The 13585-nt window shown below is 49.2% G+C and overlaps 5 protein-coding genes across 5 annotated transcripts; 1 reads left to right on the forward strand and 4 right to left on the reverse strand.

The window, feature by feature from the left end:
- Nucleotides 1-813: 813 nt before the first annotated feature.
- Nucleotides 814-4450, forward strand: RPC2 (DNA-directed RNA polymerase III subunit; the record flags this gene model as incomplete). Its single annotated transcript, XM_044819018.1, has 4 exons — nucleotides 814-961; nucleotides 990-1002; nucleotides 1067-1168; nucleotides 1219-4450. 4 exons carry the CDS (start codon nucleotides 814-816, stop codon nucleotides 4448-4450), a joined length of 3495 nt encoding a protein of 1164 aa, XP_044686720.1.
- Nucleotides 4451-4685: 235 nt separating this feature from the next.
- J7337_001276 (uncharacterized protein) lies at nucleotides 4686-6005 on the reverse strand (the record flags this gene model as incomplete). Its single annotated transcript, XM_044819019.1, has 1 exon — nucleotides 4686-6005. One exon carries the CDS (start codon nucleotides 6003-6005, stop codon nucleotides 4686-4688), a length of 1320 nt encoding a protein of 439 aa, XP_044686721.1.
- An 849-nt stretch (nucleotides 6006-6854) lies between these two features.
- On the reverse strand, nucleotides 6855-7817 carry RPL15 (60S ribosomal protein L15; the record flags this gene model as incomplete). Its single annotated transcript, XM_044819020.1, has 3 exons — nucleotides 6855-7222; nucleotides 7281-7437; nucleotides 7731-7817. The coding sequence occupies 3 exons, from the start codon at nucleotides 7815-7817 to the stop codon at nucleotides 6855-6857; spliced, it is 612 nt and encodes a 203-aa protein (XP_044686722.1).
- Nucleotides 7818-8341: 524 nt separating this feature from the next.
- On the reverse strand, nucleotides 8342-9186 carry J7337_001278 (uncharacterized protein; the record flags this gene model as incomplete). Its single annotated transcript, XM_044819021.1, has 3 exons — nucleotides 8342-8822; nucleotides 8872-9094; nucleotides 9147-9186. 3 exons carry the CDS (start codon nucleotides 9184-9186, stop codon nucleotides 8342-8344), a joined length of 744 nt encoding a protein of 247 aa, XP_044686723.1.
- Nucleotides 9187-10170: 984 nt separating this feature from the next.
- J7337_001279 (uncharacterized protein) lies at nucleotides 10171-12970 on the reverse strand (the record flags this gene model as incomplete). Its single annotated transcript, XM_044819022.1, has 3 exons — nucleotides 10171-10801; nucleotides 10855-11527; nucleotides 11587-12970. The coding sequence occupies 3 exons, from the start codon at nucleotides 12968-12970 to the stop codon at nucleotides 10171-10173; spliced, it is 2688 nt and encodes an 895-aa protein (XP_044686724.1).
- Nucleotides 12971-13585: the final 615 nt, after the last annotated feature.

Genomic DNA, 13585 nt, shown 5'->3' on the forward strand with positions numbered 1-13585 from the left:
GAGGATCAATTGTCCCCCAATATACACATCATGTGGTTATTACCTTGGGTAGCGATTAATTGTAGAAATGGCGTTGACGCCCAAAATAACATCTTTCATCGGTCTCTTTGACAGAACTACTGTTGCGTTTAAGCATCCAACACTTTGTGTGGCTATTCTATATTTCAGCCGGATAGTACCCTGGAATCGAAACTGTATTTGGGCCTTCCATTGGTGATAATGTGATGCCAGTCTTACACTTGGCGAGCCTCTGCGAGCCTATATACTAGACGCCATCATTACTGAAAACTACCATGCATCTCCGATGGAGGTTACTACTGCTAAATAGTTTGACACTGTACTTGGTGTAATAAATGCGACCATGTCTCAAATTCAGAAAGCATTGCTCTAATGCCTTTAGAAAACAAAATCGACCATCAGAAGCATAGGGTAGGCCAGATCAAGAGCCGTAGACGTCGGATTCGTAGTGAATACATTAGGTAATAGTGCTCATTTCTGAAGAATACTATACAGCTCAGAGTAGAATGATATACAAAATGGAAGCCGGTGCTTTCTATAAAATTCCCGTTTTAAAAAGGAGTCCAAAACGTTTCAACGTACGCGTTTGTACAAAGACTGAAATATATCACGTGACACACATCCAAACTCTCGTCCCCCACCGTGGCGCACCCGATCAAGCCGGCTCCACCTATGACCGCGGGGCAAGAACTTTTTGCGAAGCTATCGCAAGCTGGTGCAGAAAAAAAGTAGTCGCCGCAAACACGCACCCAAAAACCATCCTTTTTAGATGTGCGCTCTTAGGTGACATTCAAGATGCCTACGGTCGACGATGGCTTTGAGGCTCTCTTGGAGCCATTCTACAATGGCAAGAAGCTTACGGATCCTATTTCCACAAAGGAGGACAAGTTCCAGCTCCTGCCAGCCTTCTTGAAAGTCAAGGGTAAGGATGCCGATCAGCCCGGTGAGCCGTCTTGCTAACTCATTTATAGGTCTCGTCAAGCAGTATGTATCCGGATAAAGCGCGCAGAGCTTGCGATTGTACTTCGAAGATTCTAACTCGAACTAGGCACATTGACTCCTACAACTTCTTTGTGGAGCAAGAGATTAAAGATATCGTACGCGCCAATCGAACCATTCGAAGCGAAGTAGACAGCAACTTTTGGCTAGAGTATGTACTGGGATATCAATTAAATTAGCCATGCTAACATTACTTTCCAGGTTCACAGATATCCGAGTAGACAGTCCTCGACGTCAAGATTGGACAGACAACAAGTCACATAGCGAAGTGACTCCCATGGAGTGCCGCCTTCGAGATATGACATACGCCGCGCCAATCTTTGTCGACATACAATACATCAGAGACAAGCAGCGAATTGTGCGAAAGAATGTGCCTCTTGGACGCATGCCAGTCATGCTCAAGAGCTCTAAGTGTCGTCTCGCCGGAGCCAATAATACGCAGATGGAGGAGATGAACGAATGTCCACTTGATCCTGGCGGTTACTTCATCATTGGTGGTACCGAGAAGGTCATTTTGATTCAGGAGCAACTGAGCAAGAACCGCATCATTGTCGAGGCCGACGAGAAGAACAACATTATTTCAGCATCGGTCACCAGTTCTACACACGAACGAAAGTCGAAGACCTACGTTACTCTGAAGAAGGACAGAATTCTGCTCACACACAACGTCCTGGTGGAAGGTATTCCGATCGTAATCATCCTGAAGGCTCTGGGAGGATTGTCAGATATGGAAATCATGCAGCTTGTTGCTGGATCAGATGGAAGATACCAAGATGAATTCCTGGTAAACTTTGACGAGGCCACAAAGGCTGGCGTTTTCACTCAGCACCAGGCGCTGGAGTATATCGGAGCAAAGGTAAAGATGGGTTCCCGCAGAGGCACATTCGGTCCTCAGGTGCGCCGTAACCACGTCGAAGAAGGCCTCGATGCCTTGGCCAACCTGGTCATTGCCCACGTGCCCATTGAGGGACTGGATTTCTACCCCAAGGCCATCTATGTGGCTCAGATGACCCGAAGGGTCCTCATTGCCGCCCACAACCCCAAGTTGGTTGACGACAGAGATTTCGTGGGAAACAAACGACTTGAGCTGGCTGGTCAGCTTCTCTCACTTCTATTTGAAGATTTATTCAAGCAGTTTACATCTGGAGTCAAGATGTCGATCGACAAATTCCTAAAGAAAAACAACAGGGCGGTTCCTCTCGATGCGGTTCATATGATTAGCAACCACGCCAACAACATTGGATATGGAATCAACCGAGCCATTCAGACTGGAAATTGGACTGTCAAACGCTTTAATATGAACCGAGCAGGAGTCACCCACGTTCTCAGTCGGCTGAGTTACATCGCCGCTCTTGGTATGATGACCCGAATAAGCAGTCAGTTCGAAAAGACCCGAAAGGTGTCTGGCCCTCGTGCACTTCAACCATCACAGTGGGGTATGCTATGTACGTCAGATACGCCTGAAGGTGAAGCCTGTGGTCTGGTGAAGAACTTGGCTTTGATGACCCATATTACTACCAACGTTGATGAAGAGCCTGTCAAACGGTGGATCTTTACACTAGATGCTGGTGTTGAACCTATCCGCAATTTCTCGGGTGCTGAGATGCACCGTGAAGGAAGCTACATTATTCATATCAACGGTACTCCGTTCGCATTAACTCGATACCCGAAACGATTTGCGCAAAAGTTTAGAACTATGCGAAGGAGAGGTTGGATCTCCCCTTTTGTTGGCATCAATATCAACACACACTTCAACGCCGTCCATATTGCCACTGATGAGGGCCGTATTTGTCGACCTTATATCATCGTTAAGAATGGTAAGCAGAAGCTCAAGCCTGAGCACTTGCGATTGCTTCAGATGGGCAAAGCGACATTCGACGACTTTCTGAACCGCGGAATCGTGGAGTATCTCGATGTCAACGAGGAGAACGATGCCCTCATCACCATTTATGAGGACCAAGTGACACAGAGTACCACTCACTTGGAAATCGAACCCTTTACAGTCCTGGGGGCTGTCGCAGGATTGATTCCCTTCCCCCACCACAACCAATCCCCTCGTAACACTTACCAATGTGCTATGGGTAAACAAGCCATTGGTGCAATTGCATACAACCAGTTCAACCGCATTGATACTCTTCTGTACACACTCGTATACCCCCAACGGCCCATGGTTATTTCAAAGACCATTCAGCTTATCGGTTACGACAAACTTCCTGCAGGACAAAACGCCACCGTGGTTGTTATGTCATACTCAGGATACGATATTGAAGATGCTCTGGTTCTGAACAAAGCATCAATCGACAGAGGATTTGGTCGTTGCCAGGTTTTCAGAAAGTACACGACGGAACTGCAGAAGTACCCCAACGGACGCAGAGAACGTATCGGAGACCCCGAGAATGAGGGCGATGGCAAGATTAAGCGCCGGATCGCTAAGCACGAGGCATTGGATGACGATGGTCTTGCAATTGTTGGTTACAAGGTAAACAGCGGCGAGGCTATGGTCAAGAAGGAGACGCCACTTGACCAGACAAGCACTGGCATTGGGCTGGACCGTGGACCTGCCGAGTTCCGCGACTCATCGGTTTCATACCGAATTGCAGATCCCGCATATATCGACAAGGTCATGATCTCTCAGACAGAGAAGGATACCACAGTAATCAAGGTTCAGACGAGACAAACTCGACGCCCCGAATTGGGTGACAAGTTCTCGTCTCGTCACGGTCAGAAGGGTGTCGTTGGCATTATTGTTGAGCAAGAGGACCTGCCTTTCTCTGATAGTGGATTGAGCCCCGACATTATCATGAACCCCCACGGTTTCCCTTCTCGAATGACAGTCGGTAAGCTCCTTGAATGTCTCACGGGCAAGGCCTCTATCGTCCACGGCCGTCCTGACTATGGCTTTGGAGATGCTTTCCGTTCTCATCCGTTGGAAGAGATGAGTCAGGTGCTTGTAGACCATGGCTTCTCGTGGGAGGGCAAGGACTACTTCACATCGGGTATTACTGGAGAGCCACTGGAGGCGTACGTCTTTAACGGACCTATCTACTACCAGCGACTCAAGCACATGGTGCAAGACAAGATGCACTCTCGATCCCGAGGTCCCCGAGCCATCCTTACTCGTCAACCTACAGAAGGTCGTTCGCGAGATGGTGGTCTGCGTCTGGGAGAAATGGAACGTGATTGCTTGATCGCCTATGGTGCTTCCCAGCTTCTGCTGGAGCGACTCATGATCAGCTCGGATGGTACTGAGATTGATATCTGCCAGCAGTGTGGTCTGTTCGGATACAAGGGTTACTGTCACACATGCAAGAGTACAAGGGAGGTTACGAAGATGACGATGCCGTATGCAGCGAAGCTGCTTGTACAGGAGCTCATCAGTATGAACGTCGGAGTGCGACTCCAGATGGATGACGAGTTTCCCCACCCCAGATAATTAGGGTTACTTGATGGATATGCATAGAATGGAGTTTTGGAACTTGTATACCTTACATATAGCTAGCATAGTCATTTATGAGGCGCTTAGGTAGTCTAGAGGTATTATTTTGGTTGCTTCAAGTTTCTATCTATACCCATATCTACAGTGAGTCTTAGCCTGTCGTGACTTTGATAATACAACTTTTGCCAGTGGCCGATACACAACTTTATATACGCTCTTACTTCCATGCTCGTTATTGCTTCTTGGCATTTTGAATCTTGACTGATCTTAATCCTCCCATAGTAACTTCGAACTCGACCGCCCCGTCTAAGCCTTGGCCCGTTGGAGGCGCGTGGGGCGCAAATACAACTTTCATCCACCTTCGCCATCCTCTGAGTGTAGGTGCTGCCAAGTCAGAGTCGTCCTCTGCTGTAACTGGCGCAGCTTGTCTTATACGGCCATAGACAGGCCGCTTGAAGAGTGCAATACGACAAGCAATCTGCGTTGACCACACGAGGCCCAAGCTTGGGGTCTTGAGTGAATAAGAAGCGTGGGGATCATCGCCCCAGCCTGTGAACCAACGTTGTTGATGATCAAGCATTAGGGCGGGTGGAGGCGGAGGACCATCGGGATCTTGTAAGGCAAAGGGTAATGATGACGAGGGAGTGCCAGGAAGGTTTGTAGATGAAGGGGGAGGCATACTCCTTGAAGCGAGGGGACTCTCATAAGCGACGCCACTGCTTCTAGGAGGTGCATGTCGTGGTGTAGAGCTGGATGCGAATCGATCAGCGACCTGGTTGGCTACAACAACAGCGAGATTATGCCGTCGAGCTAGATCGCGAAGAAGGGCACCGAGACGAACGAGTTCAGCACTTCGAGCGGCCATATTAGAGCCGTGAGAGCCCTGACGTTCGAATTCAGCACGATAGTTGGCGGCCACTGAGTCGAGAATGATGAGGCCTATGTTGTGACGCGACAGAAGTACGGGGACTTGAAAGTCGAGGATGTGATCTTGTGTCTCTAGATCAGGTGTGACTGCGCTGCGAATAGCATCAAGTGAAGGGCGGGTTTCAGGATCATCGTATTGTTGTAGAATGGGGTTTGAGTTGAGCATCTGGGCAAGACGGCTTGTGGCGAGAGCTGCCTCAGTTGAGATGTAGAGAGCCTCACGGCCCAGGCCATGAGGCGGAGGAAGTTGGACAGCAAGACATAATGATAGAAGAGCTTGTGTCTTTCCAGCACCGCTCTCACCAGTGATTTCCGTTATCACACCAACAGGCACGCCCCCTCCTAATGCAGCATCCAGACCCTCGTCAAGAGTACTGATGACGGTGGGGTCTTCAGCCGGTTGAAGTAGAGGCTGCTGTGGACTGAGATCGTCAGAGAGAGACGCTTGTATAGCAGCTATAAGACGCTTGAGATCGAGGATAGGGAGGCGTGTCTGCTTTGCTATGTCTGCGGGATGAAGGGTGAGAAGATCTGTTGTTGTGAGAGCCTGTTGCTCAATTGTTGGTATCAGAGCGGCAAAAGGGCGAAGGGGGAAGGAGGGTAGGATTTGGAGGAGGTCTGTCATGAGGACGGCTGAATAGACATGAATGTTTGTGAGTGAGCGAGACGAGAGTGAAAAGTGAGGGTGTAAGTGAGTGTGAATAAGTGAATGAAGGAGTTGGCTTGGTGTTGACAGCAAAAGTGTATATCTCTTTCTTCTGGATTTAAAGTCAAACTCTATGGTAATAACAAGTCTTTACCCTTACAAGCACTTTTGTTCTCTGTTTTGCTCTGGTTCAGTTCGCTTTCTATCAAGAGAGTTGAGGTTGCACTTCACGCGTTAAGTGAATGGGATAGACGCGGTTACATACATGACGCGCTTAATTGGATTGGCTGAAAACGCCACAATATCAACGCCACATCAACGGTGAGAAGAACCCACTTAAAAGGCTGCAAATTTACTGGCCTGGGTTCAAATTCATTAGCAATACACCAGCACTACCTAGGTACCTAGGCTTGAGAACGAAAAGTTTTGCTAAGCGTTCAGAAACTCCTTGAGCGAAGAGGATTTTCAACACATCCAGAGCAGTCAAATGTTTAGTTTTTTGGTAGTAAAACAACCCTGAAAATGTCAGTGCTGTTATCAAACACTTCAGGCGTTGCGTTTCATAAGCGTAGCGTATTGGCCTTGAATCACGGCACAGCACCAAATCACCAATCGGTAGGCAAAAATTCGGGAAACCATATTCTTAATCTTGATCATGAAATTGGAATTGCTTTTGATTCCATTTTTTGTGCTACCAAATAAGGTTCCCGACTCCCCAGAGTCCAAGCATGCAGTGCCAAAACCAGACCCTCCCAAATCGCATGTACAACCGAACAGCCGCGTTGCGAATAACAAAGCCAGCTCCTCCCGAAGCAGGGGGCGAGCTGTTTATCGGTATCGCCACAGGGACAGGGTGTTGTGGCGCTTCCAGGTCTTTCTGCGGCCAGCCTGGGTCTTGTTGTAGCGGTGGCCCTTGTTGAGACCACGGGACTTCTTGCCGGTGGCGGTGAGACCACGAGACTCGCGGTGCTTGTGGACGGGGTTAACGATCCAGTTGATGCGGGGGTCGATGCGGATGGCCTTGTGCTGAGGGTCGACGAGGATGACCTCGTAGTACTTGTAGGTAGAGTCCTGGTTGATCCAGTAGGAGTTGAGGACTCGGAGGTTAGCGCATCGGCGGCCGACACGCTCCTCAGCGGTAGCCTTGAGAGATCGCTGGTACTTCAGCTGGTTGATACCCTGGTTGGTGGGCTTGCCTGTTGGGTCGGTGTTAGATACTGACGTCCCCCTGTTCTCGAGAGAGTAAAAACCTACCATAGGTGGCACCCTTAGGAGCAGGGCGCTTGCGGCCACCACGGCGGACACGGACACGGTAGATAACATAGCCCTGCTTGGCCTTGTATCCGAGACGGCGAGCCTTGTCCAGACGGGAGGGGCGAGAGGCGCGGTGGATGACGTTCAATTGACGGAGCTATATTGATGCACTCTCAGCAAATGTTCAACGAGTGTATAGCACAGACGGCGATTAATAAACAGCCTGCTCCGTCTCAAGTTCTCTCTTGGCAGTGTCCAAGCGTACACAGTTTCTGTGTTGATTCCGTTGTTGAGAATTTTTATCCCAGTGCGAAGTATCCAAAACTCGCACGAAAATTTCGACCGCTTCGGACAATTCGAGAGAACAAGAGAGCGAGAACAGGTTGAATCCGCCGTCCACATGGGGAATTGATGTTTGTGCTTGTGCATATTTTTGGTGGTTTAACGTACTTCCCAGCAGCGAACTCGGAGGAGGAAGGCAACGACATCCGACTGCTTCTTCTTCTGAAGCTCTTCGACATACTTGAGGGCACCCATCTTGGCTGTTTATCGCAGAGACGACAGAGGTTAGCGAGAGAACAAGAATGAAGAGAAAACAAAGGCCTTGGAAGAGAAGAAGAAAGAAATTCTCGAGGAAGGGGTTTTCACATACCGGCTTGGTCGAGGTCCTGGTGGTTAGTAGGAGGTCGAAGATTTTCAGGAAAGAGAAGAAACCACCGAAATCCAACTTTCCGTGGGAAAATTGTGGCCTGTGGGTTAAGCGATGAGCTAGCCCTCGCACTTTCCATTCGCAGCCCTCAGCGTGGTCTGTGCACGGTCACGTGTCACATGCCTTTGGTTTCATTCCATGTGACAGGGGTAAGTCCTCCGGGTTGGCACTGTTCCCATCGGTGGCAGGCTTGATGAAAGACATGGAATACCTAGATGTCTTCGTAAAACTGTGTATCTGTAGCTACTCAATTGGTTTATGTCTTGCGCTGCACTCCTAGAGACAACTAAGTTATTTCATATGATCTCTTCCAAGCCATCACAATTGATTATTAATGCCGTTAAATCATCCTTCAGTTTTCAGTTGATAGCACTTTCAACACCCCAGTAAACGCCTTCAGATGAGCCTGCGCAATCTTTCCCCATATATCATCAGGCATCTTTGTTAGAGCCTCCTCAATCAGGTCCCATGCTACATGTTCAACCCCGCCGGCGCCCTCAGATGGTTTGGGAGGAAGTTCGTGTGAATCAGGCATAATGAAATGATGGATCATCTTCGAAGCTATCGCAAGACTGTGCTTGCTCACATCCTCCAGGTCATTGATATCTTGTTGCCAGCGCATCCAGTTCGGTGCTCGGATCTTGTTGTCTTGTTTGACTAGACCTTCGTAGTTCCTAACATCACTCTGTAAATTGTCGAGTGCTTTGAGAATCATCTTTGGGTAAGGTTGGATGCTCTGTCTCTGCAGAGCCGAGGAAGAACTCGTCCAGGGAAGAACGCCTGCAAGATCTGGAGAGATATCTTTCTTCAATATTTCGATGCCAATTCGAGGACTGTTGGTATTAGAAAATTAAATCGAACGAAGTGCCAGAAGGGACATACACCAGTGTATGAGTCTCCTTATCGATGAACTTCACAAAGTCGGAACAGTGTTTCTTGATCCGGCTCTTGGCTTCACCAGAGAAAACCTTTCGCCTCTTGTTGGAAGAAGCGTTCGTTGCGCGCATAAAATTCTTGCCCCTGCGTTGGTTTGTTCCCCTCGCACCTGGTTTTCTGGGAGCCCTGGTTGTCTTCCTGGGAGGTGCATCTTCGGTACCGTTGCTCTCTCATGTACTTTTAGCTTCTGTAGGCGAACTCGTGACTGTATCTCCACTCACCCGTAGCAGATGCTCTTCTCTTCCGTGCTTGCGGGGGCATGATACGATGATGGAGTGCTTCTGTTGAGAGGTGACAAGGTCGATGGGATGAATGTTCGGAAGTCTTGGCTCACTCAGAGGCGTTTTCTCTGGCCACGAGCCAAGGAAGTCAGCTACTGCTCGAGCGTATGAAGCATCTGGGCACGCATAAGGTAGGGAGGAAGGTACAAGTTGTTGCAAGAGTGGGAAGGCGCTTTGGATACTTTCTCAATATGGCATGAATCCGGATCTGCCTGAACCACCAATAAAAGTTATTCTCCAAGTATTATGGCATGAATCTCTAGGTAACTTCACTTTATTTCACTTTCAGATAACGTATAAGCAAACCCTGAGCTCGAATTTAATCTATCACATAATCTCATTTTCGAGCATTGAGCCAAACAACCCCCTAAAATAATAACTCATTTGCCCGCACGAATAAGCAAATGAGTAAATCAAGTCTTTGTCATACATGATTCCGGATAATTCTCCCGAATGTGCCCCCTTTTTGACTGCGTATTAGTTACAGTGTTAGATGCGAAGTCCTTGGGTCTTTCTGTCTATAATCTCAGCCTGTAAAAGAAAAATCCATGCCGTCGAATGTTATCTTGTCTTCCCTCCCTACTCCCCGTTGTCGTGAAATCGGCCGTTGGATCATGGACCCTGAACAAAGCTTTGGCGATATGGAATTCGAAAAGCAGTTATTGAACAATCTCTTAATACTCAAGGATCGAACGAGAATTGCCAATCAACGCCAAAGAAGATGTGAACGAAACGACGAATCATTATAAAGGAATGAAAAACGAAAAATGAAATCACACAATCACATAACCCCACCGCAAGCCCAACGAGGGCTGGTTCTGTATATGTCAGTCCGTCGTCAACTCAATCAACAAATGCCAGCAGTTCCTCTGTCATGAAACGAAGTCTGCTGTGCCTGCTTGAATGCAAACGAGTGTCCTGAGATAAACTTCTCATGGTCGCCAAACGTATGTGATAACACACATTAATGAGTGTTGAGAGACAAGCCCTGGAAAGATCCAACCCAGTCATTCTGAGGAGCCAGAGGTGAAGTTGCTTGAGAGTGAGGTGCCGGGCTGGGACCTGACTGTGGGTTGGGGAACCGCTGGCGCATCGTAGTGTATTCTCCAAGCTGGGGAACTCCAACGGGATAGCCCTCCATAGCGCCCGGCATAGCACCAGAACTAGCACCGTAGCCAACATTGCTACGAGGGTTGCTATAAGGGTTGGCGAACTGCCCGTAAGGATAGTTCGAAGGAGGGTACCCGGAAGGCTGCGCGAGGCGGCCCTCATTGCCAAACGGTTGGCTGAACGTTGGAGGAGGGCGGAATCCGCGGCCATCTCTGGCTCCACTGGGAAAAGCAGAGGTTTGGTGAGGCTCTTGGATCTGCTGGTTCTGGCGTCTGTCATTACCGCCCGCACCACGGTTTGCGTTCACTGCTCCAGGACCGATGCCACTGGGAGCCTGAATGCCAAGAGTTGGGCTAGCGAATGAGGCTGGGTTGATAGCAGACATCCAGATTCGAGTCTTGTAGATCTTGAACAAGTCAGTGACGAGAGAGTTGAAGTTGATGTACGAATCGGCAAAGTAATAGAAGGTCAGCTTCTTCCAATCCCTAGCAGAGAGGTTAGTCATACTATTCTGTTGATAAGTGGCAAATATACCCACATCTGGAACTCGGCGTCCAGAATCTCCATATTGAGAGCATGCTCCTTGACCTTTTGCATACAAACACGCTTCGCCTTCGCCTCTTGACCTTCCTTGTCCCGCAGGGCTTGGATCTCGTGGTTCTGGGCAAGACGTTTGATGAGCTTGGGTCGAAGCTCGCCAGCGTTGGGCTCCTGCGCATGGTGCTGGTTTGGAGGACCCATGCCTCCAACCGCGCTTCCCTGAAGACCGGTAGAGGAGGCGAGAAGACCTGCGCTAGAACCCTCCTGCGCGACGGCAGCATTTTGTGAGTACATCATCAGCCACTTGTACTGCTCTTCAGCATAGTGCTCCTTGAGTTCCTTAGCAGCCTGCCATTCAACGTTATCCTTAGCAACGGTTCCAAGGTCAGTGCCGCGATCAGCCTCAACTATCACCAGATCACCAGGCTTGACATTAAGACCAGTGCCCTCTTGAATGTAGAACACGTCAGCTCGAGCGCACTTGAACAACACAATGTGAAGAAGCTGGTTGTGACGAGGCTGAGCAATACTGTAAACATTACGATGAGGAGATGGTGCTCGGTTCCCATACGCAGTGGGCAATCCGTAAGGAGATCCATATTGATTGGCAAACCCTGGTTGGTAGGCATTTCCGATATTGGCACCTCCGCCAACGCCAAAGTATTGACTTGCTGTTTGCGTGCATTAGCAAATGATCAAACAAACAACGTGAATTTTGAGCTCAACTTACCATGAGAAGAAGCACTAAAGGCAGCAGGGTCGGGGTACCCGGGGGGGTATTCCTGAGATTGCTGCATATCGAGTGCAGAAGGCTCTAGTGCGGCCGCGTCGGGAACAGAGCTGATAGAACCTTGGCGAGTAGGCATGTTTGCAAAGGAGTGTCGCCGGCTTTGAGAAATATCAGAAGGATTAAATCCAAGGGAGCTTGACCAGAGCGCTTTCTTGAGGTTGGCGTTTTCAGGTTTGCGATTGTTCTCAAACGGGGAGCGTAATGACCCCGCTCCGTACTCGCTCATGCGCCTGCTCAGCGCCCGTTTGGCCAGCATATCGCCAGATTCGTTGGCTTCATCAAGCTCATCAATAGCATAATCAGATTCTTCAGGAACTGTGTCTCGTATCGGGTAGCCGTTTGCAGGATAGGAAGAGCCAGTAACTGCGCGGGGTCGAATTCGGGCATTGTTATACTGTGTTTGCTGCTGCTGTTGTTGGCGCAGCATAGCATTTTCGCGAGCTAGCATTTCAATTGTTTTCGCATCCGATTGATGAAATGAACTTTGCATCGACTCGCTTGGGCTTTCATCGTCGTCGTCCTCGACTTCCTTGACTTTTCCAAGCATCGAGCCGTCGTTGGCCATTTCGCTTAGCATGCTAGGTCGAGAAGGTCGATGTTGAAGCGCGGGATAGCGAGCGCGACCCATTATGGCAGAAGAGCTCATCGAAGGCGGGGCGGCTGTTGACTCAGGATCCAGCTGCCCAACAGAGTACGATTGAGACCGGTATGTTTTGGGAGTGGGATGAAGCGGAATAGCGAAAGGTATTTGCGAGTTAGGCGCAGGATCGCGCGAGACCGGAGAAGTCTGCATGTCCGAGCCAAAGAAGGAGTTACCACCGCCCGGAGGCATGGTCGATGTGGGAGAAGGCAAAACCTCGCTGAGCCTCGATGGAGGATCTTTGCGTTCATTGTTCCAGATAGCCGTACCCCATGAAAAGCCAGGTGCGCCAGATCCCCGGCCCATCACAGATGAAGCTGAGTGAGATCCCCACGCTCCACCAGCCTCTCCAGAGGGCGTGCTGGGATGAGAAGTAGTTGGAGACATCGAGTTACTAGCGATAGATCCCCTACGGGGACGGCCCAAGGTTTGAGAAGTCTCGTTCAACCACGAAGGTCGTCGGACAGGTCTAGGAGGTTGCGACGTAGAATGTGATGCTGCTGTTCCGGACTCGTATCGGTGCTCACCTTCGTCGTCTGAACTAGCGAGAGCTTCTGAATCTGGTGTAGATGTCCTCGCGTGCAGCTTCTCGAGGAGCAGTGACTGATTGTTACCCGGGGCTGTAGGATGAGATCCCTGGCCTAGTCTGGAGGACGGGCCTGTCTTGAGCGGACCAGAACTCATCATCCAGGAAAGACACTACTTGGCTTCTTTCAATCTAAAATCTACAAGACTGCTGATTGATAATGTCCTGCGAATGGGAGATTTGATCTTATATCTGCGATACGTGAAACGGCTAGCACAAGCTGTCGTGTTTCGTGATAACGGATAATAAACAGAGTTGGGGGGTGAAATAAAAAGTAGGCTGTAAAGATCTTTAAGAATGAATAGAATCGAAACTGTGAATGGCTAGTTAGCTGACTGGTCTCATGATGCACAATGAATGATATTATTTGTGAAGAGAAACCCTATTGGCCACACGACACCTCAGCCATATTGGGGAATGTAACAAGAGTCAGGGCGAACAAGTCAATGAATGAAGACTCGATAAATAAAGCAGAATACTCATCAAAGTATCCAGATTCGCTGCAAATGGACTTACCAGAGATGGAATCTCAAGGATATCTAAAGACTGTGTCGTCACACGTGCCAAATTCTAAGTCGTAAAAACAGACGGAACGTAAGAAAAAGAACGCTGATGCGGTAATCAGTGTCGAAAGGTGTGGCTCTGAGAAGTGGCAACTCTGATCTTATCGCAAATGTTAAATCGCGATATCAGAAGTCGTTGCGGCGTGAGCC

This window comes from Fusarium musae, chromosome 1 (genome assembly GCF_019915245.1).
Source record: "Fusarium musae strain F31 chromosome 1, whole genome shotgun sequence".
In the NCBI taxonomy this organism is placed as follows: Eukaryota; Fungi; Ascomycota; class Sordariomycetes; order Hypocreales; family Nectriaceae; genus Fusarium; species Fusarium musae.